This window comes from Drosophila sulfurigaster, chromosome 3 (genome assembly GCF_023558435.1).
Source record: "Drosophila sulfurigaster albostrigata strain 15112-1811.04 chromosome 3, ASM2355843v2, whole genome shotgun sequence".
Lineage (NCBI taxonomy): Eukaryota > Metazoa > Arthropoda > Insecta > Diptera > Drosophilidae > Drosophila > Drosophila sulfurigaster.
Window position 1 is genome coordinate 29,200,252 of NC_084883.1, and position 14,740 is coordinate 29,214,991.

Genomic DNA, 14,740 nt, shown 5'->3' on the forward strand with positions numbered 1-14,740 from the left:
GCTGACTTCTGTCCAAGGCACGTGCTTCCTCCAACGTTGTAGGTAATACTTTATTAGCTGTTTCGGGAAAAAACATGGCAATCACCGAGGCCAGCAAACCATACCAATACTTATAGTAGCTCATCTAAAATAATCAATAGATTATAAGAGTCATAAGAGTAGATTACACTAGTATTACATACCAATAAAGGGGTTTGTGGTGCCAACATGGAACCAAAGCGACCCACCATGGAACAGAATGAAAGCAAACTGTTGCGGCAACTGGTCGGAAATATTTCTGAGGTAAAAAAGTACAGAACCATAAAGCTGCCAGTTGAAGTCATTTTTGCTAGAAAGTAGAGTGGCCCAGCAAATGAGGGATAATCTGAAAATGAAAAACAATTAACTTGATTTCCCCTTAAAATCGTATCAAAATTTCAGCCAAAAAGTATTTTAATCAATAAATCAAGCAGTGAACCCAAAAAATTCGTGTTTAACTCATTAATCACAATCAAAAAGTAGTTTTTAAAAACGTGTTTTCTGAAGCCTTGGACCATTGCTTTTGTAAGCATTGAAAGTTGATATTGCAAGAATACTTTTGAGTTCATTGTAATACATTGGAAATGTATTGCAAAAAAATATCTAGAAAATTTTTATTTAACTTTTACTTAAACGGAATATAAAAATATTATATTTTTTATTGTCAATTATCAATTACCTTCTGCAAAAAAGTGTCATTGCCAGCAGTAGAACAGCAGAAGAACTGAGGAACATGCTTAGGGTCCAACGACGTCCAATGCGATGCATTAACAGCATGCTAAGCACGATACCCGGCAACTGCATAAATCCCACCATGCTGAAATTCTGGAATTTATTTCCATTCAATCCAACGGAGTTGAGGGTTAATCCTAGACTGATTAAAGTGTTGGTGAACCATAAGAAACAGCACCGTGCAATGCGCAATCCAAGTGCACCAAAAATCTGTCTAGCGCTGTAATGACCTTGACTTGCTTTCGAGCTAGCCAATAATTCACGATTGGTTCGTATCAACTCGTTAAGCTGATCTTCTGGCAAAGATCGCTGATTGATTCGTGCAACTCGTCGTAAAGTGTGAATGGCGTCCTCTTCCCTCGATTGACTGAGCAACCAGCGTACACTCTCGGGTAGATAGCAAATGAAAATCAGATGCAGCAGAGCTGGAGTGTAAAGTAAACGAAGCAGCACTCGCCAATCCAGAATATAACCAGCCAGATATCCCATTCCCGCCTCTGCCAGACCGTAGGTGGAGCTAATGAATGTTGCGGCTAACACTCGATGTTTGGGACCAACAAATTCGATTGCCAGTAGAAATGCTGTGGGATACAATGTGCTGCCGACAGCCATATCCAAAAACTCAAACGATAGGAAAGTATAGTAATCGGGAGCATAAGATCTCGCTAGTCCACACAGTGCACTCAATACTCCAGTAATAACAAGTATTAATTTGCGACCGTAGCTTGAAGATTCAATCTACTATAATATAACATTTTTTAATAATAGAGATACACTTACCGATCTGCTAGATATCCACCCAATGGTATACCCACGAATTGTCCAACATTGTTGACAGTTCCGACCATCGAAAGTTTCCATTTATCTGAGCAAAAGATGCCAAACTGAAATAATTAAAATAGTTATAGGGGTTGTACCAAAACATCACAAAATACTTTAAGTATTTCTATAATTATAGTTTTAGGTTCTCTGACAGTACAAATTAAATGCACAGCTTAGAAAATGAATTTTGGAGTATAAAACTAAATATAGAATTTTAACGATATAAAAATGATTTTTATCTTTAATAATACAGTTTTTTTTACACATTTTGATAAGAGACTTACCTCCCTTGATATAGTATTCTCTCTATCCTTAAATTTGTAGCCCGCATCGCAAGCAACTCTGCGACTGCTGTTAAAAAAGCGAGATTCACAAGTTCCTTTCATCCCGGATAACGCTTCATAATGTTCACAATCATCCCATTTACCATTATTCTCCGGTATAGAGAAGTTTAGCCAAGGCTCAATAAATTTGCTAGTAAGATTATCACATTCACTTATGCTACACCTAAAAGTGAATATGTAAAATGAAGTTTCTATTTACTAGATTAACCTCTACTTACCTGTGGCCCACAGTACTGGCTGAGAACACATAGGATACTGAGTAGAAGGCGTTGCAAATGATAGGCAGGCAGAGCATCACATAGTTGATAATTTGAAAGCGTCCACATTGTCCAATGTTAATGATCAACGCATCCAGAATATTGTCCTTTCTCGGTTCGACGTCTACTGACTTTTGCTTGGCAGTGTTTGCCTTGATCTCATGATGTTCCATGCTTCCATCAGCTCCGTCTCCGGTATACTGAATTCAGCTCGGCTTGGCGAACACAGCGATCACTTAAGTGACTGATTCACAGTGCTGAAGGAGGCGGAGCGGGGTGGGTCACCAGATTTTCCACAAGATTTTCGCACGTTTTCTATTAACTACACGCCGACATCGGGCCATTAAAGCGTGTCGCGGCAGCTGAAGCTTCATTATTGCTTAGCTCTCGCAAGTATTCACTATATTCTGAGTATTTCAGTCTCTAATGCAGTTCCCAATGATTTGCGGGGCTAATGAACTTGCGAGCTTAATAAACGATTTCAATGAACGCTTTATTCTACAATTTATGATACTCGTATGTATGGATATGTAAAAATAAATATTGTCGAAAGAGTCTGAGCATAGTTAAAAGTACCAGGGAATAAATATACGACACATATTAACATTCATGTATTGTAAAAATTATAATTACAATACTTGGCTTCAATTGTACTATTTTCATGATTGCGCTGGTGCAGTCCGTAGCTAACTGATCGGATTCAGTGTCGACTTAAATACACTATGTAAGTATAAGTAAATCATTATTATATTAATAACAGTCTGTGAAATTTGTTGGAACATTAAAAAACAAAACGCAATTAAATACAATTCATATTCCTTTATTTTTAAAGTATATGCAAGAATTTAAAAAATATCACTTGATGTTGGAGTGTATGTGTTTCGAGTGTAAAAGATAGAGAGATAGATCAGTTAAGAATACAATGTAGATAATATATGGTAATATTAAGATTACTAAAGCTAAATGAGAACTTAGTTATGCATAAGTAAAGCATTTGTCATCTATTAAAATACAGATATTAAATCTGCGATAAATTATTTGATGTGATCAGCACTTAACTGATTTATATGGCGTGTCACTAATGAATACTGCATAAGAGTGCCTACTTCTAAGGTACAACCTACTTAAGATCGTAAATCTTCACTATAACAACTACTATATTTATATATATATCGAAATGTTGCGTTTGTGTCAAACAAAATATCAATAAATAATGCTTAATTATAAAGGTTACAATAATAACTCGACCCACACAAATATATAAATACACATATACAGTGCGGTTTATAAAGTGATCTCAATACGTTCGCCATCAATTCGCAAAATGCTTTCCGGTTTCAATATGTCTCTATGTCAATCTTGTCAAATTGCAATGTGATAATATTTTGTTTCAAGTAGTTAAAAAAAAGATCAGAGCTGTCTAAACCCAGATTACTCATAGATTATACATGGGATTACTGGTAGCATCAAACAGCTGAGTTCCTGTCGACTCGATCATCGAGCGCAATGCAATGCTGCGCTGTTTGGCAACAGCCTTTCTTAATGTAAGCTCAAACACATTATCCTCATCAATGTTATCCATCGGTAAGTGATCTCTGCTATCGGCTGCATGCTCAGGTGTCTTGAACACCAATTGCTCGTGCTCATACAGAACGCAAGTTTCCGCAAATTCCTTGGCAAAATATTGTGCTGTATTCCGATTCTGTATTACTTCGCTGGGGAAGCATTGCAGCAGCTCCTCAAAGCTAAGCTCCGTTACCAGATTATTGAGAATCTCTGTATAGTAGACATATATTTTAATTATATTATATTAAAAACAAAATTTGTATTATGTTACAAACCTGCAATATGTGTTTTCCAATTCGGCAAAGAATCCTGTTTGCTAAGTATCTTCCTTAATAGCGATTCCCAATGCTTTGGAGTGAAGCCACAGGACTGAAAAACATATAAATACAATAAATACTTGCAATACAAATTTGTTACAATAGGATATGCTCACCTTGCCATACTGCCACAAATACGCCGGACAAAAGCTTAGCATATAATTGATGGCCAAGTTCTTTGGTAATATTATTACCAAGAAACTGTCAATGCCAATTAAGTGCTGTGCCTTCTGTATAAATGCCAGAAACTCGGAGATGATTTCACGATGAACCTTGCTGGATGCCAACAGACTTTGAATCTTAAGAGTCAAAGTCAGCAGTTCATTGTGCCAGCCCGTAAAGCGCACTTCAAACTCGCCTTCATCTTTTTTGGGATAACTAAAGTCGCTTCGCTCGAAGGGTGGCAAACGATTCAAGTATTGCGGCCTTTCCAGAAGACAGGGAATTGGTCGAACATAGGCATTAATATGCCGCTCGAATTCCTCGCCCTCTGGCAGCTTATAATCAGGTATATATGGCACAAATACCAATTTGTTCGATAGTGGATCATTGACATTACGTACACTTGGCTTGGTGCAATAATTCGGTGACAGGCCCACCATATATGCAATGCATTCCATGCGCAGATTGAGGAACTCTTCGCGACTACTTTGCTGCTCCACGTCAGCGGACTGCAGATCCGTAATGAGATCACTCAGCGACTTCAAGCGTCCCATATACATGCGGAATAGTATCTTAAGACCTTTGAGATTAGTTGCAGCCATGTCATCATCCGGTTGCGGTTGTGATAGTGATGCGTTTGAGCTACGCTTTTGATAGGGCGATGATCCGCCTTGTTGATCCTGCAACTGATCGTACACAATTCGCTGCTGTCGTCCACTAATCGATCGCTCATCCGGCGCCGAACTGGCACACGAACTAGACAGTGATTGCACATCCGCTTCGCTGTGTATCGAAGGCGCACGCGAACTGCTGCATTCGTCATCGTAATCATCATCCAGCTGTGGCGGCGTTTGCGAACGCACCTCATGCGGCTGCAGCGATGAGCTCACATCGTAGAGATCATAGTAATAGACTTGCAAGATGCTGACAAACACCTTTTGCGAGGTCTGATAACCCTTCTGTCCAATATGCGAGGCAATATAGTTGAGGAACAGTTGGAGCACCACGTCCAACGTTATGCTGTGCTCAATACACAACGCATGAATGAACGCATCACTTATCGCTTCAATCAATGCAGGCTGCTCGTTGGCCAACAGAATAGTTTCGCAGAAATCCGAAAAAGAAACAATGGCACTAGGTGTTGGTGTCGCAGCGCCTCCGCCTGAAGATTTACCCTTTGCTGGTGCAGCTCCACGTCGTGAACGCTTGCGAGTTGTTAACTGTGTTGGATTCTGCTGCTCCACTTGCTGGCGTCGTTGATAGAGCACAGTGCTGTCATCGAAGAGTACGTTCTTATTTCGAATCAATGCTGTGGCCAAGCTGCGACGCGTTGACTTTGTGATTGTCTCCTGGGCCAGCAGGTAATTGGACATGCGACAAGCTGTCACTGCCAAAAGCAAATTCTCATCAGGTGTTCTGCAAAAATAAATGAGTTTGATTCGAAGTTTAACTGACTTATCCAATTACTACTTACAGCGTATCCAAGTACTTAAGATAGTTGATCAATTCACCGCTCATGGCATCCGCCACAACCGGTGAACCAAGCATTATGTGGGGTATATCTGCAGGCGCATGCTTAATGAACATGTTGAGGAACTCTAATGAAAGTGGCACCTGCTTGTAGCCTTGTTGAATGACACGAGCGGGTGTAAAGTATGGCGGCACGGTTTGATGCAAAAACGAAGATTTGCGACGGTCTGTACCGAGTCCAAGCAGAAATAGTTTAACTGTATAAATTAGACCAACTAGCTGCGAAGTCTCCACATCCGCCTTGTTGTCCTCGAATTGCGTAATATAGTTGTTGAAAATGTCCACCAACTGCAGCTGGCACATTTTATAGAAACCGGTGGCTTGTAGATAAACTTCCTGCTTATTGGAGCTGTGAGGGTACAAAATAAAAACATTTTTTAATCAAGATCCGTAAGGTAAGGTAATTTATAAATTAGATTATATCAATTCTGGATCTCAAATTAAATATAAAACTCGATTTAAATTTCATAACAATAAAAGGTTATAGACAATTCAAGTTGTCATAAAGCAGTTTTAAGTTTTAAGAATTTTGAAATTAAGAATTATTTTTAAAGTTTTTCGATTAAAACATTTAGATTGAATATATCCTAGATTAACTACTAACTGCTTTAAATGTTTGTAAAGACTTTAACGACAGAATTCTCACCGTATTGAAAAGTCAGCTAGCTTCCTGCAATTGGCGACAAACATCTTGCGCAGCTCCTGCTCCCGCTCCGGACTTAGACGCTCCCCTTGGAGTGTAAGACTCAGCCGCAACATAACGTGAGCCTCCTCCATAAGATCAAAGAAATTCGAGTGACTCGCCCTGCGATACGATTCGGCAATACCCTCGAGATCCTCAATAATGTGCTCCACCTTCGGCACCTCCAGACTGTACAGTGTCCATTCGTTGATCACCGAAGATTGGGCAGCTGTGCTACTGCTTCTCAGCAAACTGCTGTGCTTGGCCTTTGCTTCAGCTAGAAATCTGGCTGCAATGTTGCGCTTCACCTGCACCACAGCCACGTCGCCAGTGCTGCGCCGCTTGTGCAGCTCAAGCGCGGCATTTGTGATTAGCACCAGCTGCTCTCGATTGACACAGACAAACTGCACATGCATGAAGGCGGCCAGTCCAATAACTGCAATTGCTGAGCTAACATCTGGCGAAGATTCCTCTGGGAACAGGCCACCAATGCTCGGGTACTCGAAGCGATTGTGGAACAGCTTATGGCCAATGCGTGAAGTGTGCGTTTCCACAGACTCCGAGGTAACTGCATAGACAACATAATCATTGAGATGCACTTGCAACACTGGCGCTGTGAAGCTATAGCTGGCCACAGGCTTCTCGTTCTCACTGTACCACTTGCCCTGGGCACAGAACTGATACAAATATCCATCCACGCTGCTGGCCACGAGCAGCGCATGTCCAATGCATCGCTGATGCTGCGAGGATTTCAATGTGCGACGATTAACGTGCTTGAATGTGGTCACCGCGCTGGGCACCTGCTGATTACCCATGTCGTACTCGTCGTCCTCATCCATTTGCTGTTCGCTGCTACGCTGGTAAATCGCCTTCAAATCCATACAACGCAATATGTCCAAGACCCGGGATTGCGGCTCAGAGGATTTCATACAGATTTGCAGCAACTTTCGCACATCATACTGCACCGAAGCATCCTCTAAAGCATTGCTTCCTCCGGCTGCAATGCCGCGCACATTCATGGCCTTTGCCTCGTTGATCAGCTTGATTTTAATATCCGCAGCACGTTGCGGAGCTATGGTTATCTCTTGCGCATTGTCTTCCTGACCGCCCCCACGACCGCCGCCGTTCTCACACTGGTCCCACTGCGAACGCAACTCCGGCTCAAATTCACGCCCGTACGCAGTATTCACTAGTCGTGCCACGTTGAAATCCAATGGCGTGCGTCCAGCCAAACCAGTTCCATTGATCAGTGCAGGTTTGGCGCTGCTTGAGGATTGCAGCGAGTCACTCTCACAGCTATGCTGGCTGTGCGTGCTGCTGACAGCCGCTGCACTCGCCTTGCTGCCCAGGCTGAGTGACTCGGACAATGGCTCATCGCCGGCATAATCGTTGTCCAGGCAACTTAAATCATGCGCCGTTGCTGCTGCTGCTTTGCTAGTTAATGCATCTACCACTTTGAAGGCCACACAATATCGATGACTTAGACACGCAATCACATTCTCGGCTAGACACAGACGTAATGGCACAAAGTTCAGTTGCACAAAGAACTTGAAGGGTAGGAAATCGATGAAGGAAAATCGCGGCTGTGTATTCTCATGCACACACTGTGTGTATTCGTACAGGTAGATGCGATCCCTGCTGCTCACGATGATGTTGCCCGAGGTTTGACAGCATTGCACCAACTCTGGAGGACTGCGCAATGGCAGCTCAATCACATCAATGCTCTCCACCAGCGGCGTCTTGGGTGTTGTCATCGAGGCAATGCGTATGGTGATGGGTAACTCATTCAGCTTGGCATCGGGAAACTTCCAAAAGTTCGCATAGATGCGTACAAACATTTTGGTGTCATCCTCGGAGCAAACCGTGTTGCTGTTGCTGCTTGATGTGCAGCTGATGCTGGTGCTGTTCGAGTGCACTGGACTGCCAGCCTGCTCCTTTTCCAGGGTAAGCAGGTATTTGCCTGGAACAAAGAAAAGATATTAATATTAGCAGGGATTGGCGGGGGGGTTCAACTTACCCGCTTCACAGTAGATGAGCTGCACCACCTCGCCAACTGTGGCCAGCGTATATCTGGCTGGCATGCGCTCATCTACGGCTGGCGGCGGAGAAGCTGTCGCATCTCTTGTAGATGTATCCTCCTGCGGCACATAATCCTGCTGTTCAGATAAATGCAACTGCTTGCCAGCAATGTCATAGATCTCGATGAACTGCTCGGCGCTGCTGATGGCGATTCGATTGTTGCCAATTAAGGTGGCTGCCAGGATGTCGCCATTGAGCGCATAAGTCTGCTGCTTGGCAAAGTTGTATGCCTGCAATATCTTCACCATGGCCAAGTCGTTCACTGCAAACAAATCGCGTAAAAGGAACAATAGTCATAAAAATCGGTTGACAACAATGCGAATGTGAATGTGCGATATAACGCCCCAGTGACTTCATCGACCGGCGTTCATCTGCGACTGTCTCGACTGTGTGACTAGCTGCTAGCTTCTGAATACCTCCCAAAAATGCTACAACGATGACGACCGTCTGAGTGCTGACGAGTACTCAGACTGAGAACGAGACTGAGACTGAGTGGGTTGCTTCTGCTCGGTCAAGTGGCAATGGTTGTGACTCTGACTCTGTTGCTGTTGCTCTTGCTGTTCTCGTGGGCATGAACCATTAGCATAATTGTGTTTCTTTTTTTTAATGTCGTAGAGTTTGGGATATGTGTCGAGTAATTCTAGTAGCACTAGTAGAGAGGGAAGGTTTGTCATCTTGAATTACCACCATTTAATTGAAATGAATTTTAATAACTCATTCCGCATTAATATGCGGGTCGCAGAAGCTAATCAAATACGGAAATACACCCCCACACACACGCATTATCACTTATTGTAAAGAGGGGTTTTCGATATAACGACGCTATCAAAATTAATGACACCATTCAATTCTAAAAATAAAAATGTGTGCAAAATATAATTACAAAAATATTCCATTTCTGTAATTTTCATTATTAATAAGTAACTAATAAGTATTTTAAATTAAATTATTTTAATTATTCAAAAGTATTAAATATTTGAATTTATATACAAATTTTTGTTTTTTTTAACACAAATTTTCAATACATATTTGTTAAATATTTTGAATCATATACAATTTTAATTTTTTAATTTGTATTGTATACAATTTATTTTCATTGCAAATAAAATTATTCTAAAATAATAAAATGTTTATTAAAATGAACAAAAAAATTAAAAATAGAATATTTGGAATTTTAAATCTCAATACAAAATGATGCCATAAAATATTTAACTAACAATCAAATTTAGTAAATTACAAAATGAAATTCTTATATTAACTATCGCCAAAAGTGCGTTAACGGTATTACGATTTACGATTTTATGAATGGAATTTTAAATCTCAATACAAAATTATGCCATAAAATATTTAACTAGCAATCAAAGTTAGTAAATTACAAAATGAAATTCTTATATTAACTATCGCCAAAAGTGCGTTAACGGTATTACGATTTACGATTTTATGAATTTGCTAAGTGAAGCTCGGAATATTTGTCATTCATTCTTAGTTTTAGCTGCCTATAAAAAACAGGTAATTATTTATTGTGAATGGGCGACTCGAATACAAATCGTTAAGTGATTTTTGATGGGCATGACATGATATATTAATACAGGTCAGTGCTGCACCTGCCACATCCGGTTGCCTTTAATCGTTTACCCAGCGAAATTAGGTCACAACAATATTCAAATACATATACAAAACACTCCCACGCACATCATTCACACACACATACACGCCTATTACACACCCCACAACAGCAGGAGCTGTCACAGGATTTAGGCATGCAATAAATACATATACTATAGTAAAGTAGATGAATACCACTCGAGTTGAGTTGGGCTGGGCAGGGTCAACGTGAGTTTACCTAATTAAGCCATAAATTGTCACACACACATAAAACACTGGATGGAATCAAGAGTGTCAAAGGAATGTAACCTTAGCAGTATACTATGTATTTTGACGCACCCACAACTTAAAGCCCCCCTCTCAACCGGCAAAACACCAAACCGGAAATAGATCAAAGCAAGACACGAAATATTCTATTTTTGACCAGTCGCCACTAAAGGTCTTGGGTCAAACGCAAATCGATAATTGTTCTGATAATAAATACGAATGCGTGCATTAACCCAAAATGAACAAATCTGTATACACACACACACATACACTCTCACCCACACTCTTGCAATATTCAGATTTGTGTGTGTTGGGTGTGTGTTGCAGTATTTGGCAAGCGGCATTCGTAAAAATCAATAGTTAAGCTGTTGCCAAAACTTTATATAATATGCCGCAAGTTGAACATATTAAATAAAATTGCAGTTTTTAAAGCTATTTACACTAATGCTGCATTAAAATTCTTAATTGTTTGTCACTTTGGCTTTAATTATTCAAACATTTATCGTACAACTAGTATTCCAGCGGAGTTAGCAATGTTGTCGGCTTCCAGTTTTACTGCGTTTAGTTTATATTCGTTGGCGACATTTTGGAAAATTCTTAGTCACTCATTGTACACAAAGAAAATTCAATGATGTTGCTTGGAAAACACACTAATTAGACTAAATCTGCCTGTTTACATTCTTTTTCAATGCCAACGTTGCCACAGTGTTAATGGAGTTGCTTGACCACCAAACAGCTGATTCCATTAGAAGTCTGGCAGCACCAGTTGACTCTGTTGATGCCAGGCATATGACATGTAAGTACACTTGAATTATTTAGTACTGTAGCTTTTTCGATAATTTATTGCACATAGGTTAGGATGTCGTCCTTATATTGCTTATCTACTTTTAACTATTATGCCCGCCTTAATATTTAAATGTGAACATTGCCGCTTCGTCAGTCGCGCTTGTAACATGCAGCTTCACAACACTGGCACGCACTGAACTCTATAGTTGTCCTTCTCGCGGCTATGCTCAGCTGTTGCCGGCGCTTGTTGGTTGTGAAATTAAACGCGCAATTTCAACAACATGGTTTAAATGCAAGACAATGTAAACAAAAGTGTTAAATCATGAGCAGCTCAACACGTGCCTTTGTTGGCATGCAAAACAAATACGATCGCGTCGTCCTTCTAGTGGACATGGATTGTTTCTTTTGCCAAGTCGAGGTGAAACAACAACCCGAATTCCAAGGTAAACCCTTAGCTGTCGTTCAATACAATGCCTGGCGTGGAGGCGGCATCATTGCCGTTAACTATGCTGCTCGCGCGAAAGGTGTTACACGACACATGCGGGGCGATGAGGCCAAGGCACTATGTCACGATATCATCCTCTGCCGGGTGCCGAATATCCGTGAGAAAGCCGATACAAGCAAATACCGCGATGCGGGTAAGGAAGTGGCCAATGTCCTGCAACGTTTCACTCAGCTGCTGGAACGCGCTTCTGTGGATGAAGCTTATTTAGACATCACTGAAACTGTCAACCAGCGTGTGGAGCAGCTGCAGACGGTGAGACGGTACTTCAGGCTAATCAGTTTCTGTTTATTCTAAGTCCCCTCTTTGGATTGCAGGGAGCCTTTGCACTGCAGCCACAGGAACTGGTCAATTGTCATGCTGTTGGCTATGATAACATTGGAGAGTATGTGAATAAGATCACTAATCGATTTGCCAATCCCTATATGGATGATGAGCGCTTTATGCTCTCCTACGATCCCAATGATTTGCCTGCCGTGCGGCAAAGCGATCTGCGTCTCTTGATTGGCGCTTGCATTGCCGGAGAAGTGCGTGCTGCAGTCAAAGCGGAGACTGGCTACGAATGCTCCGCTGGCATTGCGCACAATAAAATTCTCGCGAAACTGGCGGCTGGAATGAATAAACCCAATAAACAGACCATTCTACCATTGGCAGAGATTCCTGCGCTGTTTGATCAGCTGCCCGTAGGGAAAATTAAGGGCATGGGTGGCAAATTTGGCGAGACAGTTTGCGAGACGCTGGGTGTTAAGTTTCTCGGCCAGGTGCTCAAGTACAGCGAATCGGAACTGCAACGCAAGTTGGATGATAAGAGCGGGCAAGTAAAGATCAGTATTGAATATGAGCTTTGTTTCATTAACATATTCAATTACAGCACATGGTTACACAACATTGCGCGAGGCATTGATTTGGAAGCCGTCACACCACGTTTCTACTCCAAAAGTATCGGATGCTGCAAAAAGTTTCCTGGTCGCAACAACATCACGGGTCTCAAGACCTTGCAGCATTGGCTAAGCGAACTAGCAAGCGAGATCAATGATCGACTGGAGAAGGATTTCATTGAAAACAATCGCAAGGCGAAGCAAATGGTTGTGCAGTATGTGCAGGACATTGATGGCAACGAAGTGGCTAGCTCTCGTTCCACAGCCATTACGCAGAGCGATCAGGAAACGCTGACTAAGCAAGCCTTGGAGCTAATTAAAGCCAATACAAAGACATTTCTTCGCGTTGGTAGTGAATCCGCCCTCAACAATGCTATTAAATTCTTGGGCATCAGCGTGGGAAAATTTGAAAGTGCATCAAATGCACAGAATAGTCTACAAACAATGTTCGCCAATCAGGCAGCCAAGAAGCGTCGCATCAGCGTGGAGGACGGTGTAGAAAAAGTGATTGAAAAAGTTATCGTGGAGCAGAAACCTAAACAAACTGAAGAGGCCAAAATCAAGGGATTTTTTGCGAACTATTTGCAAGCAAAGAAAAGTGAAACAAAAGTTGTAAATGAAGCCGAAGGAGAAGCTAAAGAATCGAAATCGAGTGGTGTTGAGCCAGAGCCACAAATAAGTACAGCAGAAGTCAAGGATTTTGCTCCACCAAAGAAAAGCTTCTTTGAACAATACAAGCGTAAACTAATTGAAGTCTCTGTTGCAGAAGAAGCAACAGAAGATAAGGCTGCTCCAATTTCCACACCACCTGAATTTAAGGGAAGTTTCTTTGCCAAATATTTGCAGCAGCGCAAAGAGGAAAAGAAATCAACGGAGCAATTGAATAAGTCATCAGAGGATGATGACTCTGCTGATATGCAGGGATTGGCAGCCGAGCTAGACGAGATCGAATCAAGTGCTCAAGAGCAACCAGAGTCTGAGGAACAGCCCTCAACATCGAAACGTAAATTCGAACAGGTTAATTCCAGCGATTCAGTACCAAACAGCGACTACAAGAGCAGCTATGCCGAATTTGCAATGCCAGAGATACGCGGCGATTTAATAAAGATGGTGAAGTGCGATGAGTGTGATGCTCAAATACCCGACGATATCAAAGCACTGCAAACGCATCGTGATCATCACTTTGCCCAACAGTTGAGCCGTCAGCTGCGCGTCGAGCAGCGTGAAGAAATGCAACGAAGTCGACTTGAAACCACATCTACAGCATCTCCATCACCTACAGCAAAAGCTGCGCCATCTAAGAAATCAAAGAAAAGTGCCGGAACAACAGCGGCAGCAACAGCAAAGCCTGTCAATAGTATAACGAAATTTTTAACCGCCAAACAACCGGAACCTCCTGCGAGTTCCAGTGGAGTGCAAATGGAACTCTGCTCAGAGTGCAAGACATACATTAAAAGTGTGGATATGCCAGAGCATTTGGATTATCATGTTGCTAAGAAATTACAGCGTGAACTCAACCAGTTGGAGGTGCGTACCATAACTACCTCAAGCAACAAGAAAATATCTCCAGCTGCCAAGAAACAGATGAGTAGTACCCTCAATTCCACACCAGGTAACAAATCCATTACACAATTCTTTTCTCAGAACAATTAAAGCAGAGAAGCTTAAATGAGTTTCGTGTAAAATGCAATTTGTTAATTGTCACGTAGATTTGTTTATGTTTGTTCTACATGTCCAGTGCCTCCATTAATATAAGTACAGTTAAGTATTATTAAACATTATTATACGAGAAAATCATTTTTTTTACAAGTGACATCAACTTATTATATAAGATCTAAAAACAAAGCTATAACTTTGAATATGGAACTATCTATATCGTTCCTGAAATGTTCCTCTGAAATTCTAAAATGTCGTTCGTGCTTTATTTTAGCTTACAAAAGTTATCATGAAATATTATTGTAGTCTCAATATTTGGTTTACTACCTTTCTTAAATTTGCAAATGAACGTAAAATAATCATGGTGTTGAAATAATTTAAACTATATAATTTCAAACATTCCTGTTTAAAAAGTAACTAATTTCTAAATGGTATTTAGAAACCAGTTCTGATCAATGTTAAACATCCTTATATAAAAAATTGTGAATGTGCTATAAAAATATCGTCTAATTTAAGATTGTATTTGAGGAAATCAAT

General features: G+C 41.0%; 3 protein-coding genes across 3 annotated transcripts; 1 reads left to right on the forward strand and 2 right to left on the reverse strand.

Moving 5' to 3' along the window:
• Nucleotides 1-673: 673 nt before the first annotated feature.
• LOC133844514 (organic cation transporter-like protein) lies at nt 674-2,387 on the reverse strand. The gene is made up of 4 exons (XM_062278542.1): nt 2,135-2,387; nt 1,857-2,079; nt 1,531-1,634; nt 674-1,474 (listed from the first exon to the last, which is right to left on the reverse strand). The coding sequence occupies exons 1-4, from the start codon at nt 2,344-2,346 to the stop codon at nt 694-696; spliced, it is 1,320 nt and encodes a 439-aa protein (XP_062134526.1). The 5' UTR covers nt 2,347-2,387; the 3' UTR covers nt 674-693.
• A 1,184-nt stretch (nt 2,388-3,571) lies between these two features.
• Nucleotides 3,572-11,117, reverse strand: LOC133846364 (uncharacterized). The gene is made up of 7 exons (XM_062281314.1): nt 10,890-11,117; nt 8,448-8,771; nt 6,395-8,390; nt 5,693-6,097; nt 4,173-5,634; nt 4,015-4,108; nt 3,572-3,949 (listed from the first exon to the last, which is right to left on the reverse strand). Exons 2-7 carry the CDS (start codon nt 8,755-8,757, stop codon nt 3,609-3,611), a joined length of 4,608 nt encoding a protein of 1,535 aa, XP_062137298.1. The 5' UTR covers nt 8,758-8,771; nt 10,890-11,117; the 3' UTR covers nt 3,572-3,608.
• A 148-nt stretch (nt 11,118-11,265) lies between these two features.
• On the forward strand, nt 11,266-14,664 carry LOC133846365 (DNA polymerase eta). The gene is made up of 3 exons (XM_062281315.1): nt 11,266-11,924; nt 11,987-12,483; nt 12,541-14,664. The coding sequence occupies exons 1-3, from the start codon at nt 11,490-11,492 to the stop codon at nt 14,198-14,200; spliced, it is 2,592 nt and encodes an 863-aa protein (XP_062137299.1). The 5' UTR covers nt 11,266-11,489; the 3' UTR covers nt 14,201-14,664.
• The last annotated feature ends 76 nt before the right edge of the window (nt 14,665-14,740 follow it).